General features: G+C 39.5%; 1 protein-coding gene across 2 annotated transcripts in view; it reads left to right on the top strand.

The window, feature by feature from the left end:
* LOC132261810 (uncharacterized) overlaps positions 1-13,193 on the top strand; it is a 50,940-nt gene that overhangs the window by 20,914 nt on the left and 16,833 nt on the right. Inside the window, exons 3-5 of one of the 2 annotated variants that reach the window (XM_059760800.1) lie at positions 248-354; positions 10,388-10,510; positions 12,818-12,964. In XM_059760800.1, coding sequence (XP_059616783.1) covers positions 248-354; positions 10,388-10,510; positions 12,818-12,964 — 377 coding nt within the window. The remainder of the gene's footprint in view (positions 1-247; positions 355-10,387; positions 10,511-12,817; positions 12,965-13,193) is intronic. The other variant, XM_059760801.1, reaches the window with a different exon arrangement.

Raw genomic sequence — 13,193 nt, 5'->3', positions numbered from 1 at the left:
AAATGACCTATAAAGAGACCTCTCAGTTTTTGTTGACGTGTGCACGATAAGTTTTGAGGTAGATCACTGATAAGATTGGCGTTCTTTATTTCTCAAGAAATTCCCTTTTTTTCCCTTTGAAAATGCTCTCTTGGACTATGAATAGAATTCTTCGCATTGTTTTAGTGTTTATCGCGACTGTTTGTGGGAATTTTCCTTTGCTAATTTTGATGGAATTGTCGTGAATTGTGTGGCATTTCTGTTCCAGGGGACGGACTTACAGCAAAGACAGCCAGCAGAGTTCACAGAGTGACTTGAGTGTTTCCGGAGGTGGTTGTTCGCCGAAACTGCAACCCAAGTCTTCTATCTTATCACGTAAGTTTCAATGTTTCTCACACTACAACTTTATTAATTACAAGTGCCTCGGGTTATGGTGGAAAAGACTGGAAGGAAGAGAGAGGAATATCAGTGAGTTATTGGTTCGATGAATGGGGAAACAGCGTGTTTCTTTAACGTGAGAAATCGATAGTGATTAGATTCCTTCGTATGTGTGGCCACAAATATTTTTCATGCTTTTCTCTCGTCGAATGTAACATCGTGCAAATGATCGATAAATCTAATTTTAATAGTTTATTTGTTGTTGGGCCACAGCACAAATAAAATTGAGGCTACTATCAGTCTTTCCAGGACGTGTAATCATTATTTTATAGAGCTGGGCCATTGAGGCAATTTTTTCACTCAATTATTTTCTCTGTGTTGCGCAAGAAATTGGGCTAATGCGGCTACAGTGTATTGAAATTGCCATAAAACCAGAAGAGAGTGTGGGTTGTAGTGAATGAGAAAGAAATAATAATATTGGGGTGCTGTGATGCGGAGGGGAGGCAAAAATAATGGGAATTGAGGGAAATATTCTCATGGGGAAGTAAAAGATATTGATTAGAATTAGAGAGGAAGTTCAATTAATTTTGCTCTCAATTAGTCTGAATTCAATTTGAAATGCCTGAAATGCTTTCCATTTTGCATCTGGAATCTCTCAGTGCATTTAAATATATTGAATGGGTGGGTTTTCCTCAAGATTTTCCTATAATTTCCGTTCAGTTTACGAATCTCGATTTATCATAATGAGTGATCTTCTAATATGCCCCATTTTGTGTGCAGTCAAATTGTAGTTAATCATGCTCACAATGATGGAAACAAGTGTTTTAGTTTTCCCTCTATTTTTGTTGAGCGTCTCTCTTGAATATATTGCATCTCACTGCCATGATTCGTGCCTTCCTGGCTCTGGTGGAGACTTTCCTTCCTCTCCACATCGGAAAAGATGAAGAGCCTCACTTTGCGCACTTGTGGATGCACAAAGAGTGTGATAAATTGCTAAATATAGATAGATCTTAAGGCCTCTTTCTCCTGAATTTCATAATTTATTGGTGAAATATGGAGCCAAAGGCATCACGGAAGACTTTTTCCTTCTCTCGAACTTTCTTTCGCCCTCAATATTTCATACTTAATGGATTTACTCGATTTGTCGCCTCGACGAATATGTTTATTGTCATCCTGCGGTGCACATATAATTTGTTCACCCAAGAGCTCGACAGATAGAATCTCTGAAACACTTGCCAGAGCATTATGTGGAATATCAATCAATATTTCGTGAGTGTTGCATAAGTTTATATTGCATTGTGAAGATGCAATATTTCACAGAAATTTACGACTATGCAAAAGTCCATTTCACTCACTGCGTATTGGCATTTTTCCCAATTTCCTCAATTTTGTGTGCCTTCAGATGCACTATTTTTGCATTTAATGTCTTCATTGAAATAAATTTCCCCATAATTTTCGCAGAGATAGCGCATCTGGAGGTTCGCAGAGGATATTTATGGAAAAAGATATTTGAATACATGCTATTATGCTTGAAGTAAAGACATATTGAAATTGAAAGACAATGAAATAAGAAATGTGGGTGAAATTGTGGGTATAAAAAGAGAAATTTTTAGAAGGTTTCGACAAGATGTTAAGCCGTCTCTTTCATATTCTTCTGAGTGTGTTTCTCGCAAGAAGTTTCTGAGTGTACAAACACTCTCTTCATTTGATATTCATCATTGTGTAATTGATAGTGACACTATATTCAATGGTGCAATTCAATTTACTTTATGTCTGATAGATTTCATCTCCTGGATTGTGGCAAAATGTGGTAAAATGTGGGCGACAGGTGAAACAGGCAAACAAGTGTAATTCTTGTACAACAAACAAGGTGAAGAAACACGCACCTCAATATTTACCTATCCGACTTTTCCCTCGCACTCACGATTGTTATAAAACAACGAGAGAGTGCAATGTATGGCAGATATTTTCTCTCTAAAATGCAAGAATTCGGCGTTGCACGTTAAGATGATCCCAGCAAACACATTGACCTAAACTCAGCATGTTTTTCAGTTGATTTAATGCTGAGTCAAAGTGCTAACAATCAAGCAACTCTCATATAAGAAGCACTCAAACAATATATGAAATGAAAATGGGATGGATAAGCGATCATACAAACGTTCATATTATTTGATCATGATGTTGTTACGTTTACTGAACTATCTGAAGTACTTTTAGATACCTTTTCCAAGTAATGCTAGCACTTTGACCTAAAACAAGCGCTTTTGCGAGCAGATTTTCGAGCACATTGAAATTCTCAGCTAAGTGCATTCGCTGGGATATGAGAAAATGTATTCGGGAAGGAAAGAAATCCACAACGACGGTGTGAAAATCAACGGTTGACTAATTGAATGGCGCGGGATGAATGAAATAACTCTGGGTGGTAATTAGAGAAGTGCTGCTGTCTTTTGGGGCTTCTTATTCACGTGCTTCCGGAGGTGTACGGCATTTTCTGTATTGTGTTGCACCGGCTGAATTTAATATCACACATTCATTGAATTTTCACTGTTTATTGTTCCCATTGTCGAGGTTTCGCCGCCGGTTCTCGTGATTTGCCATCGACACTATGTTGTGTTGGTATTTTTGCCATTTATTGTGTAGTTCTTGTTGGATTTGCATATTTTATAAATTGGGGAATTTATAAAAGTGTTTCCATAGGATTCTTGTCGCCTCTTCATGAGTTTTCTCTGGGGTTTTTTGTCCACAGAAGCGGCGCGACTTTAAAATTAACTGTTTTTTTTTGTTGTTCAACTCTTGTGTGTCCGCCAACAAGAATCTCTTTGGGTATTTTGTTGTACACACAACTGGGCTTTTTCGAGGGACATGGCAGAGACAAAAAGCCACGCTCCAACACGCAGAGCGCCGTCGACTGTACAAGTTCAACCACATCCATACGCTAAATCCGCGAAGACGTGAAGTTACTGATGACCTCGCCACACTCGCGATCACCAGTTCTGACTCTGCCGTCTTCCCGCGTAGACTCAATCTCAGTCTCTCCACAGAGGCTCATCGGGAATCTCTCTGCTCGCAGTGCTCAGTATTAGCATGTGTGACTCCCTGAAGACTCGCTGCTGTGTATATACTTTGGCCGCTGATGATCGGAGTGAAGTTGCTTGGTTGGAAAGTTTCGTGTCAACAAATTAAAAGTTTCTTGTTTATCTTCTTATCGCTCGGAAAAGTCTCAGTGTTTTTTTCTTCGCCCTTCACGAGAGTGCGATGATGTGATGTTTTCTTTCATGCCAATGAAGCAATAGCGGGACAGAGAGTGTGTTTCAAAAAGTGTTCCAAAATTATGTAACATAATGATTTGTGCGGGAGAATTGAAACTCCGTCAATCCATTGACCTGCGTGAAAGTTGAGACAATCGATTGAGGTGCCATCAATCTTTCTCTCTCTCGTGGCGAGAAGAGATTCTAACTTTGGGATGACGTGGAGATGAGAACACAGATTCATGTACCACCGATGTTGAGACTGAAGGAACAAGAGAAGAACATTCACAAGCGTGAAATGTGAATCTCTCATCAAAAGGTTCGCTTTCGTCACACACCATCGTCGTGGCTGTAAATTGAGGAGTGAATTCTACACCCATGAATGATGATTTACAATGTGGAAATGCGACTGCTGTGAAGTGTGTTTTACCTGAAATTATTTAATTAGGTACAGCGAATATATGTCACAATCTTCTCTCGATGATTCTGTGTGCAACCGGAGACTTGAGAAAATAGACGCACTGCTAATTTTGCATAACTCTCACCGGATGGTGTGCGTTAAATAACTCTTTAGCATTCAATATGTTATACATTTGAGGTCATGTCTCCGTGCAATTCAGCAATTGAGTGAAATTGCTATTGACCAAGTCCAGTGGGATTAAATTACACGTATTTTACGCACTTTTACAAGTTATCTTGGTATAAAATAGTAATCTGGAAGATAATATAGTAAATAATATTCGAAAATAGGCAGAAAAACTCCAGAATAATGAAAAATAAGGTGAAAAATTGGATGAAATTTGAACTTCTTCCAATTTGAGATGAAATGAAAATGAGACAAGATTATAAAACGATAGTTTTCACTATCGAACTATTTTTAGAGTCAAGGATTTTAAATATTCATGGATAAACAAATTATTTTCTACATGAAAGGCGTAACTTAACAGCCTCCAAGTCGATCTCTACACACAACGAATAAATTTCCCTCATCAATTCCAGTTGACCATTCAACAAATCAAACGAGCAAAGCTCACGGGATAAGTGTGTGAGAAGTATCAGCAACAGTCCAAACGTGCCACACGTTATTGGGTTGAGTAGTTTATGGCAATTTATGTCAATTCTTTCGGTATTTTCTGGAGCTCCAGCGCTGCCTTAATCTGTGGCAGCGAAGAATTCGCCAAGCGCAGTACAAATCTATATCTTTTCACCCATATTTTGCTACCGATGAAAATGGCGAAACTCCTTGAGATCTCTGTGCACGTTTTTCACGTTGATTTATCATCAGCCGCAATACAACATGAGGCATTTTTTCCATTCAAATGTTTTATTTCATTGCGGATTAATAAGACATTTATTGGAGAATTTATTCAAGCGGAGAGAAAGAGATCTTAAGAGTGCAGAGTGATAAGCTGGAATGGAGCCACAATTTCTGTCGCGAAGTTGAGACATTCCATAGCTTATCTCGTCACCGTGAATTTACTGCGTGTTTGACAGGGAGTTGCGAATGGGTGAAAAGGTGTGTTTAGGAGGAGAGGAAAAAATGTCTGATGATAAATGACTCTTTTCGAGATTAAATTCTTCTGTCAAGTTTATCTGTTATCAGAGATTAATAGCTTGCAATCTTGCGCGATTTGTATCTGAACAGCATTCTTACATCGCGTCCAACTGTCATCTCGACAGCGCACTGGATCTTTTTCTGCCTTTCCTGTCGATAAACGGCGGCCCCCAATGGAGGCGCACATACACACCATATGTTAATTAAATATTGGCAAGGAGAGGAGTCTCGCATGACAAATAAAATTCACATAAAAACACTTTGCTTGACGCAACATCTCTCATATGTTTGCTAATTTAAAAAGCGCGACAAGAGATTTGTGTGCGCGGTGAATGATCCCAAAAGTGGTGCGAAATATTCATGATGATGATTGCAGAGTTGTCCAGTTAATTGAGAGCAATGCCATTTAGATAAGGATTGAGAGTGAAAAGGACTTTATATGGAAGATATCAATTTCTCATTTTTTCCGTTTTGCCTTTATTGACTATCGCCAAAAGTATTTGTTAATTTTATGAGTGCAAATTGATATTGATTTTTATGTGCTTTTAGTCGTTTAACCAAGGGGAAAATCATTCGCGATTTCAGACCATTAACTCTGTGATTATTCAATAATTTTTTTTCGTAATTGTTTTTTAATTTGAATTTTTCCATACAAATTTTACTAATTTTTTGATTGTTCTCTGAATATTTCATTAAAATTAAAATATATTTAAATTTTAAAATATTTAAATTTTTTATTATTTTCTCCATATATTGCCGCTATAAGGCAACCTGTTTTGGCCCTGTCGTTAAAGCTCTGGCTTTTGACTCCTAATTTTAGGAGTTTGAACTAAACATGTTCTAAATTTTGGTGAATTTTGCTTGATTAAATCAAAATTCGCCTTTAAAATACCCCAAAAATCGGCTATTCACTTTCCCTCTGCGATTAACAGAGCTCAGCAAGAAATGGTGATGCATTAAATGGTTTTTTTCTCTAAATATTTCGCAACTCCACTGCTATCGGGGCAAATTTTCCGCTAAATAAACTTTATACGTAGCTTATTGCAACGACACCAAACATTTGTTCCATATAATCCACAGCTGCTTTTGTTACCTTTTGTATCCCAGCTTTGGTGGTTGAGACCATTTAGCCAATATAGTGGCGATTATATCTCTGTTCGTGGCAATTGGAAACTGTGGGAAATTTGCTGTTCTTGCTCATTTCTCACTCTCACTCTGGCTTGTCCAATTGTTCATTCTCAGTTTGCAATTGTTGCTCTCGAGAGTGGCATTTTGGCGTCATCTGAGATGGATTGTAAGTGGAATTAATTATGGAAAGAAAACGCGCTTTATGCTGTAACCGGTGTTCAGTTCCAGCGGCTGACCTTGTTCTAATCCCACGACCCTCCCCATTTTATTTATTCCATTCTATCCGGCCGCATTAATGAGAATCGCGTTCAATTCATGTCAATTTTCTGTGTGGGTGAAGTCTCAGTCAACATGAGATGTTTGCATGGTATTGAGATCGTCTGTGAATTGAGGATTTTCAATACATAATCCAAAATTCATGGAGAGAAATTTGAAGGATTTCCCTCAAGTCACCTTGCGTGGGGCCTAATAGAAATCTCCTTCGCGGTGTTTTTCTTTCCCTAATTGACGCGTGTGTTGAACTAAATGTTACACAACATCTCTCAGTCGATGTTAAATGAGCATCACATGCCTTAAAGCGCAGCCGACGAGTTCACATCAAAAATGTGGGTTACACATTTCCCCCAAAATGAATATTTTCTCGAGAGTGATAGAGAGAGAGAAAAAAGTGAGTTGACTCAAAAGGAGAGGCGCTTGTTGATGGAGTGAGTGTCAAACCGTAATATTTCTTCTCTTTTCTCTGCCTTCTAATGGATTGTGCGGAGGCAAAGAGTTCCAAAAAAGAAAACAGACACACGTTCGATCAAAACAAACTGCGCCAATATTGAACAAGACAGAAAGATTGTCATTCGAGCTACAATGTGGGAAACGTGACCCTGCAATTATTTCCTGTGGCGGCAGCCGGAAGTGCATTTAGTGGGTGTAGCATTTCATGCTAAAGGGGCTCGAAACTGTGCAAATTAATGGGGCTCTGAGTCAAAATCACTCATTCTGGACAATACAGATTTGACTTGAATTTTCATCAAATTAATATTCTCCTGTTTCACATTGGCAAAAATTGATTTCTTTGCACACTAATTTTTCGCTTCATCATTCACTCAATTCATTCTGTGATCTGTTGGAAATATAATCAATTTGAGAAGTCTGTAGAGTAATTTTATTACTTTTCCGCCTCATAACTCCATACTTTGCTGGCTTACAATGTATTTTCTGGAGTACATGAGGGAGCAATTGCAGATGCTCTGCGATGCTTGCAAAAACATCGTCAATTCCGGGTGTTTCTGACACACAATTCCATCCTCCTTGCAGAAGGAACATCTGTTTACAACTGTCTCGATGGGGAAGTTCTTGTGAATTATTGCACAAAGCCCAGACTCTATGCTAATGCATGAGAACATGAGACGATCGGATATGTATTCTGGTGAATTCTGGCTATTAATAGTCGCGCGCACTGAGAATCCAGTGGTTTTGCATGTCTTTTTCGGCATGGCCTAAACTGCAGATTTGTCATTCTCGATCGGTGGGTTGAGTGAGATTGAAAATTGCTGGGAGGGAAGAACAGAAATAGATCGACAGAATCGGTCAATATCTCTGAAGGATGGACATGAATCACAGAGCAGTGGAAGATTTTTCTGCTGAGATTTTTGGAATGATTGACATTTTTAGCAGAACGTTTCGCTTAATCTCTTTATTTCTGCCGTCAATCAGTTGATGGCAGTTGAGGCTAAATCACCTGGATGCGGATCTGTGATCCTCGTTTTCCTGCTTATAAGATTATCTAATTTTGGATTGCGAAATATTTTGTGTAAGATGAGAAGAATTGGGGCAGAAAGCTCATAGAATCTATTTTAATATTTTCACACAAACTCTCGCGGTCGCTCTAAAATGCATCCAAAATAGTGATTTAGGCGAAGAGATTTCGGAAATATTTCAGGGAAAACGTGGGGAATTTGCAACGGAGTTTAGGCTGATTTCTGAGCTTCTTACATAAATTTCACGAAATATTCAGAGAATTTTCTTCCCTACGCTTGCATGTTTTGAGGCGATTGTCAACATCATATGCTGGGGAATAATAAACAAACACACAACTTCGCTTTGTGGATGTTCCACGAAAATCTCCGCCGCGTGGATGTCGAAAGTGACACTTTGATGAGAATTAATGAGACATCAAGGCACTAATGACTGCGTCTTCAAAATGATCAATATAAAATTGTCGACTTACATCCAATGCTGTGTGTTGGAGTTCTTCATTGAAGCTCTTGGGCATCAATCTCGCTCGCTGATTGTTTAATAGCCTCAGCATCATGAGGAGAAGAAGATGAGGCCGATAATCATTGCGGGGTTGCAGGAAATTGATCTGAAGATGGGATTTCTTATAATTACGCCGCAGTTACATTTAATGCAAAATTGCGAGATAAACTGCCTGGTGTAGACAAAAGAGATTAATGTAGCGTGGAAGATTGAATTTAGTGATAAAAGTCTATTGAGGTTGCACACAGAATCACAGAGTCGCTGGGTGATCAATTAATCAACGCTAATTGTGACTGGTTTTGTAATTGAATTCAGTTTCTGTGTGTGGTCCAAAGTGGAGAAATGGATTATCCTGCGTCAAGTGCGCGTCGCGGACCATTTGGTAGAATGCCAAGGCGTTGCTGAGTCCCAATGTGTGGCGTACACCGAAAATGGGAGCAAATGGTTCAAAGGAGAAACTGACGAGATCCGCTTCGGAGCGATATGTTCATGCTCAAGTGATTGAAAGGGAGCGCTTTGGGACTTTTGGCAAGAGAACCAAGCGAGGTAAGAAGCCTGGGAATGCGTCTATTCCCACTATCAATCTCTCCCATGGACCATTAAGCGCCCTTTCTCGTCCCATCTGACGAGAGAGTGCCTTTGAGAGTCTCTGCAGCCCCAGCAGAAGTGACAGACTGACTGTGAAAGTGTCACTGGGAATCGGATGGAAGCAATTACATTTGAATAGTCTCGTTTTCTGTTTTATACGCTCCGTCTTCTCCTCAAATGCATCTCAAGATTCACTCACAGGTCGTAAATGTTATCACTCTGCTTCTCAGCTTTTTTTTCCTATCTCTCTTGTCAATTTCCCTCGAGAATCTCTTTGGTTTCTGTCCTCCAGAAGTCATCACTCCATTCAGATGACATTGCGTTGATCTTGTGCACCGAAAGAGTTAATTATTTAGACATTCACAAGTGTGCCTGTCGTTTGAGTGAAAATATTCCCAAGAAGAGTGCTGCAAAGGCACATTTTTTGCCTTCGAGGGTTGGACTTTAAATCAGTGCTTTGTTTATTTTTCCGTTATTCATCGTCTTCTATTCATTAGCTTCCTCTATTGCCTCGAATGTTGTCTTCCGATGCACTTTGTTGCAGCGCATTTTCATGCCCACAATTGTGGAAAATTCTCCCAGAACGAAACAAACAAAAAAAAAATGGGAGAAAATGTTATTCAAGAGAAGCAGAATTGCAATGTAAATTAACAATCCGCTTAATTTTAGACTTTCATTTCGGCACAGCAGAATATGCAACAAAGAGTTTGCAATGTTTATGTCTGCTGGACAATTTTAGAGATTTAAAGGCTGGAATTTTAAAATGGTAATGATGTGGGATGAATTTTCACTCTTGTTGACATTTAATTTTAGAAAGCGAACTTTGGCTATTTACTGATTAATTAGGTGTTATGCAAAAATCTATACAAGGTTTGGCATCTTCAGCTTTAATAAGTATTTGCTATGTAATTTTCGAGGCAATAATCTTTGTTTAAACATCCAAAGTCTGAAATCTTGAGTGACTGTTTCAAGACACCTTGAAGATGAAGGCTAATATTTCACCTAAGGATGTTAAATGAACAACAATTTAGGCATAGAAAGCTCCTCGGTAATTAGCATCAAAGTCGCAATGTGGCGATGCAAAGAACGTCTCTGTGTTTCAACTTTCTAGCAAAGAGAGTGGGATTGCGGCATCATTAAGACGTTGGAGGTTGACTTGACGTCTTCTTCGCCGCCCGATGGCACATTTCATCAGAAGAAATCACCTCGAAAGCGACCACCCACAGTAGAAGTTTGATTAATTTGGCTTCTCCATTTGCAGGTACTGCAAAAAAGCGCGATGTTCGCACAATCACAGCATCACCCAGTGATCTTGGACCACCAAATAAGACAACGGGCAACAATGCAAATGCCAAGAATGCCAGAGTCAACAACAATGCACCACGTGAGTTGATTTATAGCTAGACTACTGTATGACTTTGCGGGCGTGTTGTGAGGGATTTTCCAGGGCTTCTAATCGGGGGAACGTGACGCTTTGATGAACCCAATTTTCTCGATGCCCCTTCGGATTTAGCTCACAGGTCAATCATTTATCAAGAAAATGCTCACAAGATGGGCAATCCGTCCATAAAAATCTCTCATGTGGGTGTTTCCTTGCCGCTCTTTTTCATCATGATACTTTTTACTACTAAAAGAAGGCCTCTTTTATGGTATGCAATAAATAGCACCGTGATGCGTATGAGTTTATAAGACTATGAAATGATGAGATACAAGGAAAAAGAGAGTCTCATGGCGGATTGAAAGAAGAATATGATGCGAAATTGCGGTGATGGAGAAAGGAATACAATGTACATAAAATGTTTCTTTTCTCCCCTTTGAAAATTTCCCATATAAATAGCCAAACTGTCGATGGCTTTTGTTTGCTTATGAATATCTTTCTAACTCCCTTTCTTTTTGACTTGAGAATGCGCCGAAAAAAAAGAAAGATTTCCCAAACGCTTTTTTGTTCTTTATTCCATCAAACTTCAAAGACGGAATTTGATATGCGTAGACAAATGCTATTCTCAAGTTCATTGATCCAATTGTTTTCACATGGTTTGAGGGGTTGAGCAATTTGGAAGTTAGCTTAACGTTCGCCGGTTAGTTAAGGGGTCAATGCAACTTTAATTTCATAACATTTTAAATAATTGGTCAAAATTGTGAATTCGTAAAGCTGCGATGAAAGATTGTGATTCGTAACTTTTACAAATTGAAACAAGAAATCTGTAAAGTTGCAATGACTCCTAAGTTTCACTGATATTAGCCCCCTAAAGTTCAGGGCGCGCGCAAAGTGTGGCCGCAAAGTAACGTGAAAATGCTAATCTGAATGTGTGCTAAAAAAACGTCTGTATTGGAGAAATATGCCGAAAAATGCGAGCACCTGTCGAGGTCGCTGAATAAATACAAAAGAGCACGATTGAAAATGCGCTGAGGTAAATGGTACAAAGTGGTTAAAGGCTCTAAAACTGGTTACGTAAATCGTGATATTCGCTCAATTCTCCTCTTTTTCTGGCTCAGCATCCGCAGTATTTCACAGTGATTGTGGGATTTCTTGTGCACCTATATTATGGGCCTAGAGAGGCTGTAATTTAGTGACGAAGACAGAAAATTGAGCTATTGGAATCTCAATTTCTCGATCGAGTTGCGGAGATGCTCAGTGGCCAATGGAAAACCCCCTCAATTCGCTCTGCTCAGCTGTTCTGCGGCGCTGGGAAGAGATGAAACATGTTTCCAAAGCTTCTTTTTGCCGCGCGCTGCCCAGAAGAATGTCACTCGTAGCGGTTCTTCCATTTCTCGTATGGTCACTAACGATGAGGAAATTGGTAAATTAATTGACTGTAAGCAAATGACACAGGCCACTAATTCGGCGGCATTGCGTTTTTCACTGCGGCCAAAATTGGTGCTGATGAGATTCTTGTGAAATCTCCTCCCAAGAAAGTCTCTACAATTGTATTTCATTCAATCAGTGACATCCGGTTTGCGGGCGAGTGCCAAAGAGCCCCTCATTGCAAGATTGAGTGGATTTCTTGGAAGATGCCTGACCTTGTATAGATTGCATTGATTTCTGGCCAGACTCTTGTGAAATGGACGAGAGAAAGGAAATTGAGATGAAAATTCTCACTCGCCAAATCACAGTAGATTTTTCAGTTGATGAAAAGACAATTGAACAGAACAGGAAATTTGCTTTATAAGAGATCTGGAAAAATGCCTAAGAAATCAGTTATTGAGACTGATGGTAAGTTTGTGTTCTATTGACTGTTAGAAAACGTTCTCTTTGCGATGTTTTGACATAATTGTTGAGGATTAAAATCATGCAGTGTGACACCTTGACATTGGCAAGAATTTATGTAACATCTTAGTCTGGGTTGGAATCTCTGCGATTACCAGAGATTATTTCATGGCGACTTTCTTGGTGGGAACGTGTTTTTCCGCCTCGAGAAAATACTTGAAGTTCAACGAAACCACATCGTGTCATCATACAAAATAAGTTTAATTCCATTCAATTTCCTGTATGTGAACAAAATCACATGAAGATTACAGTGATTGAGGCTGAGAGATGTGAGGAAGGCGGACAAACTGGGTGAATTTTGGTGTGAAAGATCACTTGATGGGCGAGAAAGATTGCTTTTCTTTCACTTTGTGCGTTTTGTATACATTCTGGCGATTTTTCATTCATCACTTTATCCCGCTTTCTTTGTCGCGCTCTTTTCAGAGAAACGATCACCACCGGTTGTGGCGCAACAGTCACATCCTGCCGCGATGCCTGACGCCGGGAAAGGATCTCCGCCGGCAAAGCGAATGGTCCAGAGGCGGCAGATTACAGTGCAGCCACAGACTCAGGCCAAGTTACCTCTCAAAGGTGAGTGACTTCCGCCACAACATCTCGCGTGAGGATAATCCTCTTTTCTCACCCATTTCTCCTCATTAATTTATTATGGGAAAGTGATTAGGAAGCGAGACTCTTGTTCTCTTCGCGTTATCAACACACGCGTTCACTGACTCGGCAAATTATCCGAATCGATATTACGTTATGAAAGAAAAAAAAGTGTCTCCAACTTCCGAAATAAGTCATTTGTCTCTCATGGCTG

The sequence above is a fragment of the Phlebotomus argentipes genome, unplaced genomic scaffold (genome assembly GCF_947086385.1).
Source record: "Phlebotomus argentipes unplaced genomic scaffold, Phlebotomus argentipes genome assembly contig_15, whole genome shotgun sequence".
Lineage (NCBI taxonomy): Eukaryota > Metazoa > Arthropoda > Insecta > Diptera > Psychodidae > Phlebotomus > Phlebotomus argentipes.
The sequence above is the reverse complement of the archived record's forward strand: the minus strand, read 5'-3'. Positions and strand labels throughout refer to the sequence as shown.